The sequence below is a fragment of the Uloborus diversus genome, chromosome 1 (assembly GCF_026930045.1).
Source record: "Uloborus diversus isolate 005 chromosome 1, Udiv.v.3.1, whole genome shotgun sequence".
Taxonomy (NCBI): domain Eukaryota; kingdom Metazoa; phylum Arthropoda; class Arachnida; order Araneae; family Uloboridae; genus Uloborus; species Uloborus diversus.
In genome coordinates this window covers 256,310,334-256,327,377 of record NC_072731.1, presented here as the reverse complement: position 1 = coordinate 256,327,377, position 17,044 = coordinate 256,310,334, and the positions used below count along the sequence as shown (strand labels likewise).

At 33.7% G+C, this 17,044-nt stretch overlaps 1 protein-coding gene across 1 annotated transcript in view; it reads right to left on the bottom strand.

The window, feature by feature from the left end:
- The window catches only part of LOC129227028 (kinesin-like protein KIF21A), a gene marked incomplete at its 5' end in the record, with an annotated part of 122,588 nt that overhangs the window by 95,452 nt on the left and 10,092 nt on the right, over positions 1-17,044 (bottom strand). The window contains 8 exons of the mRNA XM_054861667.1: positions 1,164-1,359; positions 5,671-5,786; positions 5,872-6,027; positions 8,017-8,145; positions 8,787-8,870; positions 11,971-11,985; positions 13,826-13,876; positions 16,456-16,638. Coding sequence (XP_054717642.1) covers positions 1,164-1,359; positions 5,671-5,786; positions 5,872-6,027; positions 8,017-8,145; positions 8,787-8,870; positions 11,971-11,985; positions 13,826-13,876; positions 16,456-16,638 — 930 coding nt within the window. The remainder of the gene's footprint in view (positions 1-1,163; positions 1,360-5,670; positions 5,787-5,871; positions 6,028-8,016; positions 8,146-8,786; positions 8,871-11,970; positions 11,986-13,825; positions 13,877-16,455; positions 16,639-17,044) is intronic.

Below are 17,044 nucleotides of genomic sequence, written 5' to 3'. Positions count from 1 at the left end.
CAATATTTTCTTTAAATATGCTTACACTCTGATAGCAGAAACAGAGCATTGTTGTGATGTCTGTCGCAGATTCTGAAAGAGCTCTGTAAGGACTTTTTATAATTTGCTTTTTGCAAAAACATGTCAACTTTAAAGTAGAAAACACATTTCAGAATTAAACAGAAAGAAAAGGTAAAAGGTGCTAAGTTCAGTCCTCTGGGTATATTTGTGAAGCCGATTAATTTAATGCATAGAATAGAATGCAGAAATCTAGACAGCGTAAGTTTTAAGTTTAGCTTTTGATTTTCAGATATGCCTTGGTGATAATTTATAATAAGTATTAAGACTAAGTCTAATTTAATGCTGGTGAAATTTGCAGACTACTTTTATTTTTTTTAATCTCTATCTTAGGCTGCCGAAAAAATTCTGCTACTGAGGTCTATTGCTGTTCTGCTATATGGTGACAAGCTGAGCGATACAAAACTACAAGTGAAAAAAGTATCTTTAGTTATTTGTTAATATTTTTAGAGCATGAATCTTCTGGACTTTGGTAATTATGAGGCTTGGAGCTTTTGAATTTTGGAATAACAGTACCTTGTATGCCAAAAAGCTAATCTGTCACTTTAAAAATTCCTCTACATATTACTTACTTCAGGAATAAGTATACATTTTGTAAGAAACAAATATGTGAAAAAAAAAAACTCTCTCACAATGAAATACTTTTACTAACAAACCAAGGATGACCTTAGACATTACCCCCCCCCCCCCCTCCTCGAGCAATTCAAAAAAAAAAAAAAAAAAAACACACACACACACAGTGAAGAAACATTTATATGTTTTTCTTTCATACTTTTTAAAAATCAGTTACATGTTTTGAAAATTCGTCCCTGCAGATTCTAATATATATTAACGTGTACATAGCATACATTTTTTCACACAGTCCCTTCAAAAATGCACAAACCGTGCTTCACTGTACTTCATTTTAAGCCATACTGCCAGTTTTAGTATGCTTTAGTTACTTTGCATATGTATATATTTACATAAACAAATTGTAAGACCAAACCTTAACCACCGAACATGAATTTTTGTTACAAACAACTTGTAAAGACCTGGCTTGACCCCAAACAAAATTATGTCGACCCCTACTGCATGTACATAATTATTGTATCTCATTTTATTCATACCTGTCTGTACTCCATCAATTCCAGCTGAAGCTGCTGAACCTCTCTTCGAAGTAAAGATATTGTCTGACTAGATTTATCTTGATTAATACTGATTTTATTTCTAATATTTTTGGCTCGGTTGGCATATTTTAGAGTGTTTAATGTCTCCATGAAGTCACGATCAGAGGGCGATACACAAGCAATCATCAGAGTTTGACTAAATAATGAAATAAAAATATTACAAAATTTCGTAATACTAAACAATTGAAAAATATTAAATTACTCAAAAAAAAAAAAAATAATAATAATAATACATATATAATAATTTCAAGTAAATTGCAGACAGATACAATTAACTTACACACTTTTGGTTATTGGTTAAAGAATGACTAATTTAAAACTGAGGCTTTCACAGTCAATGACAATTTTTTGGGCTGCAGGCTGTGATTTGCACCACAGGCTACAAGTTCTGAAATTATTTCTATTAATGACTAATTTAATTTCAATTGACTTGGGCTAGACCAAATTAATCAGTTTAAAACTAATCAGTCTAAACTTAATTCAACGTAAAATTAATCTGAACATTTAGATATCTCTGGACTTCGAGTGACTGAAAAGGGGTTATGTTTGAATGAATTAAAAAATGAATAAGTGACTGAGTATGGGATGGTTGCTAAAATTATCAGTAATTTATTAATGTAAACCAGCATTAATAACTCATAGCAAAAAGACATATGATAGCATCAGAACTATTATTATCAGCACATAACATTCTAAAAATACAAGACTTTTTTTAAAAAAAAAACTTGTTTTTTCTTCCTCTTAAAATATAAAAACTATTCATTGCCTGTGGCTTAGATTTTTTAGTGTATGAGTTTTTATTTGTTGTCATCAGCTACTCTGTGCTCATTCCTCTTCCAGTAATCATACTAAGCAGATGCAAATGCATGAAAAAGAGATGAGCATGTTTTTAAAATAATAATTATCATTTACTTATACAGTCGACTCTCTGTTTAACGACTTTCAAGGAACTACAAAAAATTGTTCTTAAGTAGGATGCATCCTTAAATAGAATGCTTTTAACCCTACAGTGGAGCATATAGGACCCTGAAAAGCAGTCTTGAGAGAAAATCGTTAAATAGAGCGTCGTTAAACAGAGATCCAACTATAAAGTAATAAAAAGATTTTATGAAATTCAACTTAGCAGTGTTTTAAAATTTTAAATTAGGAAAGTACTAGTATTTTTGTTTGTACTTCAGAAAGTTTAAGAGATAGACTTGCAAACTTTGAAATTGTTCAATTTGTTTACAATATCAGTTTTTATGATAACACTTCAGAAATGCTATTTTCCCTCAAACGTCTAGATTTTTATAAGAAATACAGAATAATAATAACAGCAATAATAATACAATGGAACCCTAATTCTACACTGTCCATCTCAAACATTATTCCATCTCTGATGATATTTTCTGTTGGTCCGCAAAAAATGCTATATCGGGAGTGTTAAAATATTTAATTTTACTGTATATTTTCCCAGAAAATCTGCTTAATATGTTGTTCTTAAAAAACTTGCTCATGTAAAACAGATCAAACTTTCCTTTACAAGAATCGTATTAACATTTTTTTTCCAGGTCTTTTTTTTTTTTTTGAGCAATCCCGATTGCTTATTGCTTTCATTTGACTGTTTTGATGTCCTTTGATTTTATTTTGCCACCCTCACCAGTGGCGTAGCTAGACCCGACTTTCGGGGGGGGGGGTTACTTCTTTTATATATATATATATATATATATAATCGCTTGGAATTTTTTCCTTTTCTTCTTTTTTTTTTCTTTCTCTTCTCTCTTCTTTTTCTCTTTTTTTTTGAGACTAACTTTTCGGGGGGGGGGGGGGGGTTTGTCCCCAAAACCCCCCCTTAGCTACGCCCCTGACCCTCACCGTCGACCGGCTCCTCGCGATGCTGCTCCTATAGCGAAAGCCGTCTCCAGGTTGCATCCATGTCCTACACACACGCGCATGCATACACAACTACACACACACACACACAAACACATTCATGCCTGCACACAGACACAAACACATATGCCTACACACACATACACATACCCCCCACACACATTCATACACACAACTACACACACAAACACATACACGTACACACATATACACAAACACATACACACACATACACAAACCCACAACTACCCACACACTTATGCCAGCACACAGACACAAACACACATGCCTACACAAACATACACATACCCCTACACACAAACACACATGCCTAAATACAAACATTTGTGATTGCGAAAAACATAATTTGAATTCAAGATGTCAAAATTCAAATTTTTTTTTTTTTTTTGAGCTAAATTTATTTCTCAGCTGAATGAAATCGCTTGGGCATTTTTTTTGTTCCGCCTTCTTATCTTTATTGCCAAAGCACAAGAACTCAAACAATTTCTAGTTAAAATGCAAAAGAAGAAGCAATTTTGCTAAAAATTGCTAGTCTAAAGCCCGCTTTAAATTCAATTGTGTATAAAAAAGGAAACGTAAACATTCCTCTACCACTAGTCTTTGGGAAAATGTCAAATTTTTGGCAAAATGCTACAATTTTTACTTTCTTCTATATCTAATATATAGAAGAAAGTATTGGATTCGTGCAAATTTTCGAATTTCGAATTTTGACGGATTCTAACGTTTTGAGGTGTGCTGAGTTCATTTCGACTATTTTTGGAAAATGTCTGTCTGTCTGTGTGTGTGTGTGTATGTATGTGTGTGTGTATGTATGTATGTGTGTGTGTATGTATGTGTGTCACGTCTGTGTGTGACCAGTTTTTTGTGGCCGCTTTACAGCAAAAACTACCGCATGAAATCGAACGAAATTTGGTACACATATGTGCCCGTATGTGAACTTGTGCCCATTAGTTTTTGGCGCGAATTCCTCCAAGGGGGGGGGGTGGAGCAATGGGACGTTTTTTGAGTTACGCGTGCTTGCTATTCCTCAGGAAGTAACTGGCGGAATCAAACAAAATTTGGTCTATATGTTGCCATTAACAGGAGAAGGTGCTGATTCAATTTTGGTGTCAATAACTCAAAGGGGGGTTGAGCTATTGAACGTTTTTTGTCGTCAATTGTGACTGCTGTATCTCAAGAAATAACGAACGGAATCAAACAAAATTTTTTTGACAAGTAGCCCTTAGTGGGTATAAGAGCTGATTTTATTTTGGTGTCAACAGCTAAAAAGGGGGGTAGCGCAATCGCGAGTTCTTTTTTTCCATTGTGAGTGCCCTATCTCAAGAAGTAATGCTACGTTCTGGTTGAAATTTGGAATATATGTGAATCTATACGTAAACAGGCTTTGGTTCAACTTTGACTCCAATCGCTCCAAGAGGTGTTGATTTTTTTTTTTTTGCGAATAAAAATAGTTTTATTAATGCAACAATAAGAAAGATAAATCATAATAGATTGTCGTCTGCGTATTTCTCGTGATTTTAATTGTATGGAAATGATCGGAAATATTATCTCAATGATTTAAAATTTTTAACTGTTGCCACTAATGTTTGTTAATAAATAAAATATTTGTAATTAATTCAAGTAAGGCTTTTAAAGTAACTTTCAATTTTCGCTCTTTGTTTTGTTTTTACAATAATTCAGACATTGGGATGGTCGTCAAGTTTTTGCATGTGTAATTTTGTTTCTGTTAGGAATATTGCTTCCTCGTCAAGCATGGGGAGGGATCAGAAAAAGGAAAAATATAGAAGAAAGTTTCGTGATGGCCACAACATACTAGTTATTCCTGCTCTTGATTTTAGGTTTTCTCTTAAGGTCCCCCCCCCCCTTTAGGTTAGGGCCCATTCATTAATTACATAAGGGTCCCGAGGGGGAGGGGGTTGAAAAAATTTCTAAATATCCTTACTTGGGGGGAAGGGGGTGTCAAACAAATTCTTACATAATATTTTCGAAGTCGATATCTGATATTAGAAATTGCGCGGTCAAGTGGTTTGGCAGGGATTATATTTCATTTGCGTCTGGAAGGTAAAAAACGTAGTAGGATGAACTGTTTTTTTTTTTTGTTTAACAAAGAATGGTGTAAAATATAATAAATGAATTACAATATGTGTGGTATGTTTTATTTTTAATTAGTATCGCATCATAAACAAAAAAAAAAAAAAAAAAGCCAAAAAAACATTCAGCCTAGATTTTAACTTTTTAGTAAATACTTCGTTACACAAAAAGGTTTTTAAAATTTTTTTAATAACGATTCCAGTGATGTAAGATTTGTTATTTTATTATTTTGAAAAACAAAATGGAATCTTACATAAGAATTGGGAGGGGGGTGAAAAATCTTCTGTAACCTTGCATGGGGGGAAGGGGGTAAAAAATTGCCAAAATCATTACATAATTAATGATTGGCCCCTTAGGTTTTTTCCAATCAGAGAGAATATGCAAAATCAAGGTTCCACTGCAATAACAAGTATTTCTACAGCTAACACATCAAAAATAAGATTGTAAGCTTTGAAATGTTTACCTATTCCCACCCAAGGAATCTTGTATAAGTCTAGTTAACTTGGAATCTCTGTATGGAACATGGGTGGCTTTTCTAGTTTTATCCCCCAATGCTGATATTACATTTCCAAGAGCAAGCTAAAAGAAATCACTTAAGTTACTAAAAAGAAATTTGTGCAAAATGTGAAATACAATTAAAGTACATACACATGGTGAAACTTACAAGACCACAGTTGATAGAAATGCCCTCCTTAGCTCTTTCACCTGTTGCACCAGTTCTTTTAAGCCTTTCAGATCCAGCTAGATCCACAAAGTTTAATTTAGCCGATAAAGATTCAAATTCTTCCAAGTTTTCAGACTTCTCCTCATCTTCTGCTGGCTGAAATTATTTCAATGCATGGCAATCAATTTAATATTTTCTTCAAAACAACTAAAAAATACAAGTTGTTTCATATTGAATGGGACAAAAAGGAAGCACGACTGTGAGCGAAGCAATTCATTTATTTTAACAAATCAAACTTACAGTGAAACTGTAGTTACCCATGATTCTATAGATTTCTACATGCAGCCCAATCGCTTTTGCATTTTAATTTATAATTATAGTTACCTCCTTTAAGCTTGGTTGGAAAAAAAACAATAAGAGACTGAAAATGCCGAAAAAATCTTAAATATACCAAGCATTCTTTCATGAATAAAACAAATATTTTTTATGATGTAATATCACAGAAGTAGAACTTTTGCCTCCTTTACAGGGCGAGGCAAAAAAACTTGGACAAAGTTTGCATCATCAAACGGAAGTAAACTAATTTCTTTTTAATGAGTGTATTTATTTATTTTTGTCTCTCACTTGATCAGAAAATAATTTACAATGCATCTCCTGGTTTATGTAATATTTTTCGGTTTTCTTACAATTTTAAGCAAAAAATTAAAAAATCTTAAAAAAGTTGTTTGACCAAGAAGAACAACAGTTTGTTGACTTGTTGTGCCTTGGCAAACAGTATTTGATGCAGTATGCCATTTCAAGTGGCTTGGAAATGATAGTTGGAGCCCAGGAAGTGTACAAAACAAACAGTGAACATTTCCGTTAAACTTCAGGCCATCCAAAACTGAGTTCAAGAAAAAAATCCTTGGGTTTCCACGGGAGAAGTCATTCGTGAGAGGAGAATTTGTGACTGATAAGTGTGACTAAGGGCAAAAACAGAGCTCTGACAGAAGCTTTACAAGTTCCAAAGAGTTCAGCCTTTTTCTGAAGAAAAGGAATTTGTATGACTCCAAAAATGCCAGAAATGTTAGAGGCGGGCCGCAAGTGCACGCTGGAAGATATACCATTCACCGATTTACCGTTCAACCAACTCATAATCCCCAGAACGATAAGACTCGGTCTGTAGACACTCCAAGCACCTTAGAAAATATAAAACATGACCAAAATCCAAAACCAGGCTTGGTCTGTGATGAAATCAGCACAAGCGACAAAAATCGGAGAGGAGTGGAGATGAGGGCCGTAAAATGGATCAAAAAGTGTACCAGAAAGACATTTTAGAAGCGGTCGTACTTTTGTGGGCACAAGAGACTTTAGAAATGTAGACTGGACATTTCAATTAGACTCCACACCAGTTCATATGGCCAAAAAGAAAAGAGTGGTGCAAAAGGCATATTGTTTTTGACATGATATTATATGTAGAGTGGACGCTCCACTCGCTAGACCTCAATCCCATTTATTACACTGTATGGCCTATTTTAGAGTCAAAGGTCTACCCTAAACTACACAAAAGTTTGGACTCTCTAAATCAAGTGCTTTAGAGGGAATATGATTGATTAAAAGTAAAAGACTTGCAGCCTTTGGCTTAAAATTTCAATAAGCAGTTGCACCTCTGTACCACTGCAAATGGCGGCCAAGTTGAAACTAATAAATTTATTGATTGCTAAAGGTCTACTCATATTACTCTTCTTTACGTTTTGTTAATTTATTTTTAAAAAAGTTAAGTGGAAAATTGTTTGTCCGGGTTTTTTCGCCGCACCCTGTATAACACTTGTTAAAAAAACTACATTCATATCGCCAAACAGTCGTTAAACTAGTAAATTTGGCAAACATACTTTCCTCCTTCTCTACCTATTTTAAAGACCCCTCACAATTGCCTTCCCTCAAATAACTGATTTCCAACTATAGCATTGCTGATGAACAACTGTTGCAAAGTCACATGTCAATAAAACAGAATCGAAATTCGGAAAGTGTAAAAGAACAATGATAAAATTAAAAATAAAAAGATAATTCATACACATCATTAACAATACAATACTTTAAACTATTCTGGCTAGAAAAGTTACATGCTTTGAATGAACTACAAAAATTATGAATGTTAATACGTACCTCAAATTGTATTATTCTTTGTTGTTTCATGAGTAACGTAAACATGGCATGTGACCTAGACGACTGAGAATTCATTTTTGTACTGGCAGTTGTTCGAGATAGAGCACCAATTTTAAGGCATTGAAGAGCCTGTTAAAAAATAATGAATTAAGTATAAGAAGAATCTATAAGATAACACTTAGTCTTTTCCAATGTGAGTCATTAAATTTTTTTAAATATAATGAAAAAAACATTGAGTGGGTTTAATTGAACAATTAGATATAGATTTTACAGTCAAAAAAATATTTCAAAGAATTACGTTTGCAGTGGGTAATTTCCCCATTTATTCACACCATGGCAGGAAAAAAGTATGTATTCAAAATTGAATTCAAAACTTTTATGAAATTATGATTGAACACCTCAGGGAAATGAAGAAAAATTTGGTGGACTGTTTTAGTGCAAATTAAGAATTTTAAAATCTTACGAAAAATCAACTTTTTTGAGTTCAAAAATTGGGAGGATTTGAAATAAGAAGTTGAGCCAGTAGAAAAAACCATTTTGTATTGCTGCCATCCATGATCGTTAAAGAAAACAATACTAACTCTATTGCAATTGTTTTGGTTTCAAAAAGAGAAAAAAACTATTTCTAGAATTTTTTAATTTGGTGTCTATTTTTGTAACCATCGTGCTTAAAGGGGTAAATGAATCACATTAAAAAAAAAGCAACTGCTTAATATTAATTTTGACTCGTAATAACATATATTTCAAACAGAACATTTTAAAATGCTTACCTCATCAGCTGAAGTAACAGAACGAGATGTAAGCCCAACTGTATATATTTGGCCATCAACATCTTCATGAATTTTAACACATTTCTTTCCCTAAAATTATATAAATTTTCATGATTTTACTATATTTCATTTAGAAATAATAAGCAAAGTGTTTTAACACAGAAAAAATAAACAAAAAAGAATACAGTTAAACTGCTACTTTCTTGATTTAAACTTCTCAGCAACAGAAAGGCTTTTATTATTTGATTTGAATAGGAAATAATAGGCAATTTTTTAAGTTTAAGTGTTTACTTAACTAAAAAATAGTAACAATAAAGAATACTATTGAACGTCTACAGATCCTGGTTGCATATAATACAAATGTGACAACCAGCAACAGGCTCTGGGCCCAGCTAGGCTGGTCCCAGTCAATTTAATAGTCTCCAATGAAGATCAATGGTCCTCTTAAAGCTATCCACCCCCTAGCTCATCACCACCTCTTCCATTACAAACTGTTCCAAGCGCCCACACAATCCTATTAAAGTAATAATTTTTCCTAATTTCTAGTTAGCCTGAGATTGGAGTGTCTTAAAACAATGACCACTTGTCCTGCTTTCCGTGCAAAAATTCAATCCATTAACATCTTTCATTTTGATAAATTTAAACAATAGAATTTTGTCCCATTCAATTCTCCTTTGCTCCAGGCTATACATATTAAGCCTATTAAGTCTGGTATCATAATCTAAATCTGAGAGTCCCCTTACTAGGCTAATAGCCTTTCATTGAACCATTTTCAATACAGAAATATTTTTCCTCAGATAAAGTGACCAAAACTGAATGCAGATTCCAAAAATCAAGTCTTACTATACAATATATACTCCTATTTATTACTATTATATACTATTAATATATACTGCCTTTATGTACTCCTATATAAAGGCAGAAGAACCTTCATAGATTTGTTTCAAATAGATCTATTGATAAACCCAAGCATTCTGTTGGCTTTGTTACTTACAATGCTGCACTGTTGACTAAACTTGAAGTCCTGATTTATTAAGATACCCAGATTAATAACATTTTTTGCTTGACTAATGATTGAACCCTGCAAATGATAACTCGTAGGTTTATTTCCATGACCTAAGTATAACACTTGACATTTCCCTATATTACCTGCCATACTCCACTTATCCGCCCACTTAGTAATATGATCTAGATCCTCTTGAAGCTGTTTTACATGTTCTTTATTTTCTCAATCTCCATAACTTTTACATCATCAGCAAAACAATTCATGCTTCCAGAAATATTTTCATTGATGTCATTCATAAATATAATAAACAAGCGAGGACCTAAAACTGAACCCTGAAGATCCCCGCTTAAAACATCACTCCATTTAGAATGATTACCCCTCACAACGACTCTTTGCTTCCTTCCAGTCAGCCAATTTCTAATCCAAAGTAAAGTTTTTCCTCCCATTCCTATATCAGCTAGTTTGTTGAGAAGAGCAACATGCAGTACCTTATCAAAAGCTTTTTGAAAATCCATATAAACAACATTCACACATTTTTTTTTTATCTAAAGCCGAGTTAACCTTGTCAAAGAAATGCAATAAATTAGTAGTGCACGATTTACCTTTCCTGAACCCATACTGCAAACCAGTCAAGAGACTATTAGTCTCTAAGAAATTCATAATCTTAATTTTGGTCAATGTTTCGAAAAGCTTACAAACCACTGAAGTCAGACTTACAGGTCTATAATTCCCAGCTTTACATTTAAACCCTTTCTTGAAGAGCGGCGTTATGTTAGCCGTTTTCCAGTCCTCTGGCACTGTCCCCAAGTTATATGAAGCATTGAAAATATTTAAAATAACGTCCACTAATTCCTCTGCACATTTAACTAAAATTTTTGGCCATTTAAGCTATAGATTGACGGCCACCTGTTGCCAACAAGCAACCATTTCATTGAAATGGTAACCAAAAAACCATGTCCCAGTCGTCAAAAGTGGCGACCATGTGTTTCTTTATTTGATAAACTTAAGACCTCATTTAGAGTACATTGTTTAGGGTTGGTCTCTTTATCCGAAGAAACACATTTCTTTATTGGAAAGGGTACAAAAAAGGGCTGCTAGGCTAGTAAGGGACTTTCAGATTTAGAATATGATACCAGACTTAAAAAGCTTAATATGCATAGACTGGAACAAAAGCGAGTTGGAGGGGATATGATTTAGTTGTTTAAATTTATCAAAATGAAAAATGTTATAGGGATAAATTTTTGCACAGAAAGCAAGGTCAGTGTTTTAAGCTATTCAAGTCTCAGGCTAACCTGGAAATTAGGAACAATTACTACTTCAGTAGGATTATGGGCACTTGGAACATCTTACCAGAAGAGGCTGCAATGAGCAAGGCGGTAGATACCTTTAAGAGGGCTATTTATCTTCATTGGGACTAATAAATTGACTAGGACCAGCCTAGCTGCGGCCAGAGCCTGTTTCTGGTAATCACATTTGTATTTGTATAATATTGCACAATGGCAACATGGTCCCCCATCATTTCCTTTTTTTTTATAGTCTCTTTCGACAAAACAGTTGACCCTAGTTTACCCTATCTAGGGTTCTAGGCAATGTAATTGGGAACAATCCAACTTGCAAAACAAACGGAACCAAGACCAAATTGTATTTCTCTTGAAAGTGCTTAAAAAAAATGGTGGTGTGGTAAATGATTCCCCCGCATACAGATTTAAGCGATAAGGTTCATTCAAATGAAACCAGGTCAGTGCGTCTAACTTCACATTAGACGATGCAACGTAACTGCATGTATGGAGACACTATCTTTTGGTAGAGACTGAAGCATGCGCAACGTTTCATGTTGCACAGTGACAGTGTGGTTTAACACTGAAGAGAAGGTGGTTACACAAGTTATTGTTCACTATGAAACATGTCCCTTTTTTGACCACAAGGGAACACTCAGGGGAGGGGACCCACTCCCTGGGCCCACTGCTTGTCCAATTCCTGAAACCGAGAATCACCATCAATGCCCAGTGTTACCAAACCACTTTACAGAGCCTTGGGCGAGCCATTAAGTCGAAACGACCAGGCATGTTGTCCAAAGGCGTCCACGTATGGCTAATGGGGTGAAGACGACATTGTAGTAGTTTCGGTGGGAAAAGCTGGAGCTGGAACATCCACTGTGCAGACCTTACACTGAGTGACTTTCATGTTTTTGACCTCTAAAACAAGCTATTTGCAGACGACACACCAAATACCACGGATATCACAATGGACGACGAATTGTGTGACTGGGTTCACACACACACACAGTGCTGGATCCGATAGCGACCTACTACCTTCTTCAAAGATGGAATTGACCACCTAGTGTCACAATGGGATAAATGTGCCAACAGTTTTGGCAACTATTTTTGAGTTAATAAAGTCGCTGCTGTTACTTTACACTAGTGACCTGGTTTCATTTGAATACCCCTTATACAATAAAAAATTAGTAAAGAGATGAAAATCTGAAATTTTATGCTTAATTTTATGGTTTAAAAAAAAAAGAAAAGAAAACACTAGTTTAATCCATTTCTATTTTCAATCAAGTGAGAAAAAAAGTTGACAAATTTTAATATTTAAAGGTTTTTAATTACAACTAGTTTTTAAAAAAATATATATTAAGGATTCCATTATAATAGTTCCATTTGTAATAATGCTTATTAGATGCAGAAAAAGGAAATAAGACTGATTCATCTGGTGAGTGTGAATGGTGGAAAGAGATTGAAATTTAAATACATGTCAGGTAAACTAAATACAAGACCAAACACTGAGCACAAATATTTTTATTAAATTAATTTTAAAATTAATTTTAAGGCTACAAGTTATTCACAACATCAATAATTAAAGTTTCAAAGGAATTTGCCTAAATTTTCAAAACTTCCCTAACATTTCAAAAATTTGACACAATTCTGCAGGTAGCTTTTCTAAATTTTTAAATTTCCAGATTTTCTAGTTCTGCTGCTACTCTTTTTAACAATTTTTTTTCCAAAATATGCACCGAAATATTTTTTACTTTTATATGCAATGCAGCTGACCAAGGTTTTACCGACTATTTGGAATTTTTAAAATTAATAGACACTCTGGCCAATTGAAATATTTCCAGCTAACTATTTTTGTCCTCTTCATAGACAATGATGATCATGGAATACTTAGTAAAAAACCTAAATATAGTTCAATGGAAGTGGGATACAGAGATAATATTCCCCCACTTTGTTCAGTTTCATATTTTTTGCAAGCATTATAAGAAAAAACGAGCTGATGTGTGCATCACATGACTTCCTTTTACTCCAATTTAATGTCATTTCCCCATTATTCGCTATTTTAATGTGATTCAATATTTATTCCCTAAATATCACCAACAATGGCCAAATTGAAACCAAAAAAAAAAAACTCCGCCAAATTTGTCGCCAAGTTGGCGACAAAACTTGGCGACCAAAAGACTGGCGATATATCGCCAAGTGTCCGACAAATTATAACGCCACTTGAGTTTACATCGAAATTAACAATGATTTCCCCCCAAAAAGGTGCAAAAGACCCCCTTAGGAACATCCGAAAGCAACCAAAAGGGGAGGTGCACAACTAGACCCCACTACGAGTCTATGTACCAAATTTCAACTTTCTAGGACATACCATTTTTGAGTTATGCGAGATACATACGCACATACACACATACGCACATACATACAGACGTCACGAGAAAAGTCGTTGTAATTACCTCGGTGATGGTCAAAATGGATATTTCGCGTGTCTATACATTCTTAGGCACTTTTCCGCATGTGGTCGAATCGAAAAAAAAACTCAACATTCATTTGGGGGTGAGCAAAATGGAAATTAAGGGCGATTTTTGAGTGAAAATTTTTTCGCGAATACAATACTTCCTTTTTTGTAAAAGGAAGTAAAAATTCTATTCACATGCATGCATTCATAAAAAATTGCATATTCACACACATGTTTTTACAAAGAATGTATTATTAAGTTTTAAAATGTTTACTGGTTCAATTTCGAGCTGAATACTTACATCTCCATCCCTCACCGGATCAAGGAGATCAATAATGTCTTCATTGTACAGCTACAAAAGAAAAAAAAAAACATAAAAAAAAACCATTATAAAGAGTAACTAAGGGGTTGTCCACAAACATCATGCTTTGGGGGGGGGGGGGGGAGTTTTGAGGTTGGGGAGCCTGTGGGTAACAATAAGCTTATATAATACAGAGTGACATGTGATGAGGGAGGGAGAAAGGTGAAGGATGATGCACTGTGACAAAAAAAAAAAAAAAAAAAAAACGGGGAAGGGAGTTGGTCAAAAATGTTGAAAAAAAAGTGTGAAATTATTTATGGTTTCACTTATAGAAAATAAATGTTCTGGAAACTTGCAAATACTCAAAGCCTTCAACTTGAACAGTCTTTATTTGGGTACCAAACATTTGAGAAGACTATAGGAACTTCTCATAACTAGAAGGTTTTAGTCATCTCTTGGGGGTTTTAGTTATCAATAGTTGACTATAATTTTAAAGCACAAAAATCTAAAATGAAATGTTTCTTTAAATTTGTTTCTTTAAAAAATGTTTCTTTACTTTGAACTAACAAAACTAACTGGCAAGCACAAAGAGAGAGAGAGAGAGAGAGAGAGAGAGAAGGAAAGGAAATAAAGAAAAGCAATTATATTAAGGATATTAAGGATGAAAAAAAAAATTTACAGCAATGTATAAAAATATTAATGTGTATCAAATCATAAACTACATGTGATTGCGTTTAGGGTGTAAAATTGAATTTAAGGAATAGAGAATCAAATTTTTGTAAAAAGCATTGTTTTAAAGAATTAGGGATTACATTGTCGAAACAAAATAATTAAAAGCAAATTACAAAACATAAAATCAAATTGTAATAAAAAGAATAAAAAAGATTTAATTGGATTAAATTTTCTAAAGATTTTATTTTTAGAATGTAATGTTTCTTTTTTCCACTTAAAAAAAAATTCTAATAATGTAAGTTACCATTTATGGGGGTAATTTTGGCTTTTCTTCAGGTAATATTAGCATCACAAATGAAAAGTTCATCAGTGCTACCAGCAATGACTAAGTTAAGCGAATGCTGTCACAGATTAAGTGCTTGAAATGAATAAACGATAATCACTCTCCTATGTACAATACAGCATAGACGATCTCATTTTGTTTGTCGAGTCAATGTTACCCACAAAGGCCAAAATTACCCCAGTTGACTGTATTGAATTTTTCAAGAATATCGAAATTCTCTGACTTTTCCTGGTTGTTTTCATTATCTTAACCCGTAACAGGGGAGGTGAAAAAGTAGGAGGTAACAGGGGATGTGAATGTGAGGTCTCAGAGACCGCTCTTTTTGCAAATTTTTAAAAAGTCGTGTAATTATGATACATACCTCTAATTTTGCACAGATGTTCTTTGAACTTTTATTAGCGAGGGGAAAATTATTTTTGAATTCTTAGTCGAAATATACTTTTTCCGAGGAAATTTTGCTAGAGTCGTAAGATTTTTTAAGAAAATCATATGCTGTAGTAAAAAACTATCTACTCGTAATAAAAACGAATCGATTATTTATTAATGATTTCATTTTAGTTCTTTAATATATACAGAACATTTTAGTACCAGAAAACTGGCTATATCACGTTATGGGAAATTTTTGACAGCCCTTTAACTGTTAGTATTTCGCGTCTTATATCAAGGAAAAATTCAGCCTTCTTTGTCCCTAGAACATCATTGCGTAACTTTTGTGAACATTTCAAAATGGCTCTCAACCTCATCTAGAATTCAAAAAACCAGTAATCCAACGTCAGAAAGCACAAATATTTGCAAAATATTGCAGACACGTGTTTCGGTGTTACAAGGAACACCTTTTTCAATGCAAAGAAATGTGAGCTTCTGGATGAAAAGTCATCCGAGAAAAGCAACATGGTGGAACAGGAGATAGTATAAATATCAAAAACTAGAAATTAAACAAAAACAAAAAAGATAAAATGACACCTGGAGGCAAAATTTATTATATGATTCCATCAGGAAAAAAACCGTTAAGTAATAAATTTTCCAAAAAAACCCATAAACAATGCAAAAAGTCCAAAAATGAAACCACTCTGAATAAATTAGCAATAAATTTGCCAGCGGGAAAAACTATGTGTGAAAGCAATGTATTAAATGGAGAAATGCATTTAAGAACAAAGTGAAGGATAAACATATTGGAATTAGTTGATCACAAAACGAAATAAGAAAGCATAAAATGAAAAAAATAAAAGTAAGAAATGTACGACGTTTACATAAAAAATAATATAAAAACTAAACCAATTTTAACAAAGGAGTCCACACAGAAGAAAAATAGGGAATTAAGAGCCATGTTTACTACAGTTGAAAATTGTAACACTGAAGGGCAGGTACGGTCTCACAGACCGGTTCTAAGAATGCAATGAAATTTAAACCCGATGCACTTGCCTAAAGGTAACGATAAGCAAGGGGCGTTCAAGGTCACAAAACAAAAAGCTATTGGAAAAAAACCATCCAATTGGACTGAAAATGAAATAGGGGTGACTGGATGAACTTTTGAGCGGTCTGTGAGACTGCACCTCCCCTGTTAAGGGTTAAATAACAAAAAGTAAACTATTTGACAAAAAGTAAATGCATATACCTCCATAAACTGAGCAAGAACTTGGAAACTTGGGGGAGTCACATTATTATTTTGTGCTTCATTTTGTTGTCTTGCCATTTCATCAAATAAGTGATGGACAGCTCTAGGAATGATGCCTTTGTCATCCTCAGAAACCGAAACGTCAAACCCGGTTCCCATGGTGTAAGTCTTGCCAGATCCGGTCTGCAACAATGAAAGGAGTTCTTAGATGAGCAGTAATACAAATCACTTTTGGGTGTGTAAGGGGGGGGATTTAGAATTATCACTGAAATTATAAGTTGGTTGTATTCTCGTCTGGGTTGGGTTTTTGAAATAAAAAACCTTTTTGAAGTGACAAGGTTACAACACAAGGTTACAAGGTTAAACTGTCAAAAACCCCTAAGGGGCTAAATATTTTCATAAACACATCATTCATTAAACAAAAATATTATGAATATTAACACACAATACTTTCCGAAATATTATGTTAAAAATACAACAACAAAAATAGAACAATCTGATGAGAAAAAACATGCAAACAATGAAATTCAAGAAATACACCACCAGCTCAGTCATTCCAGCCAAGGACTGCTACTTGTTTGTTAGGCAC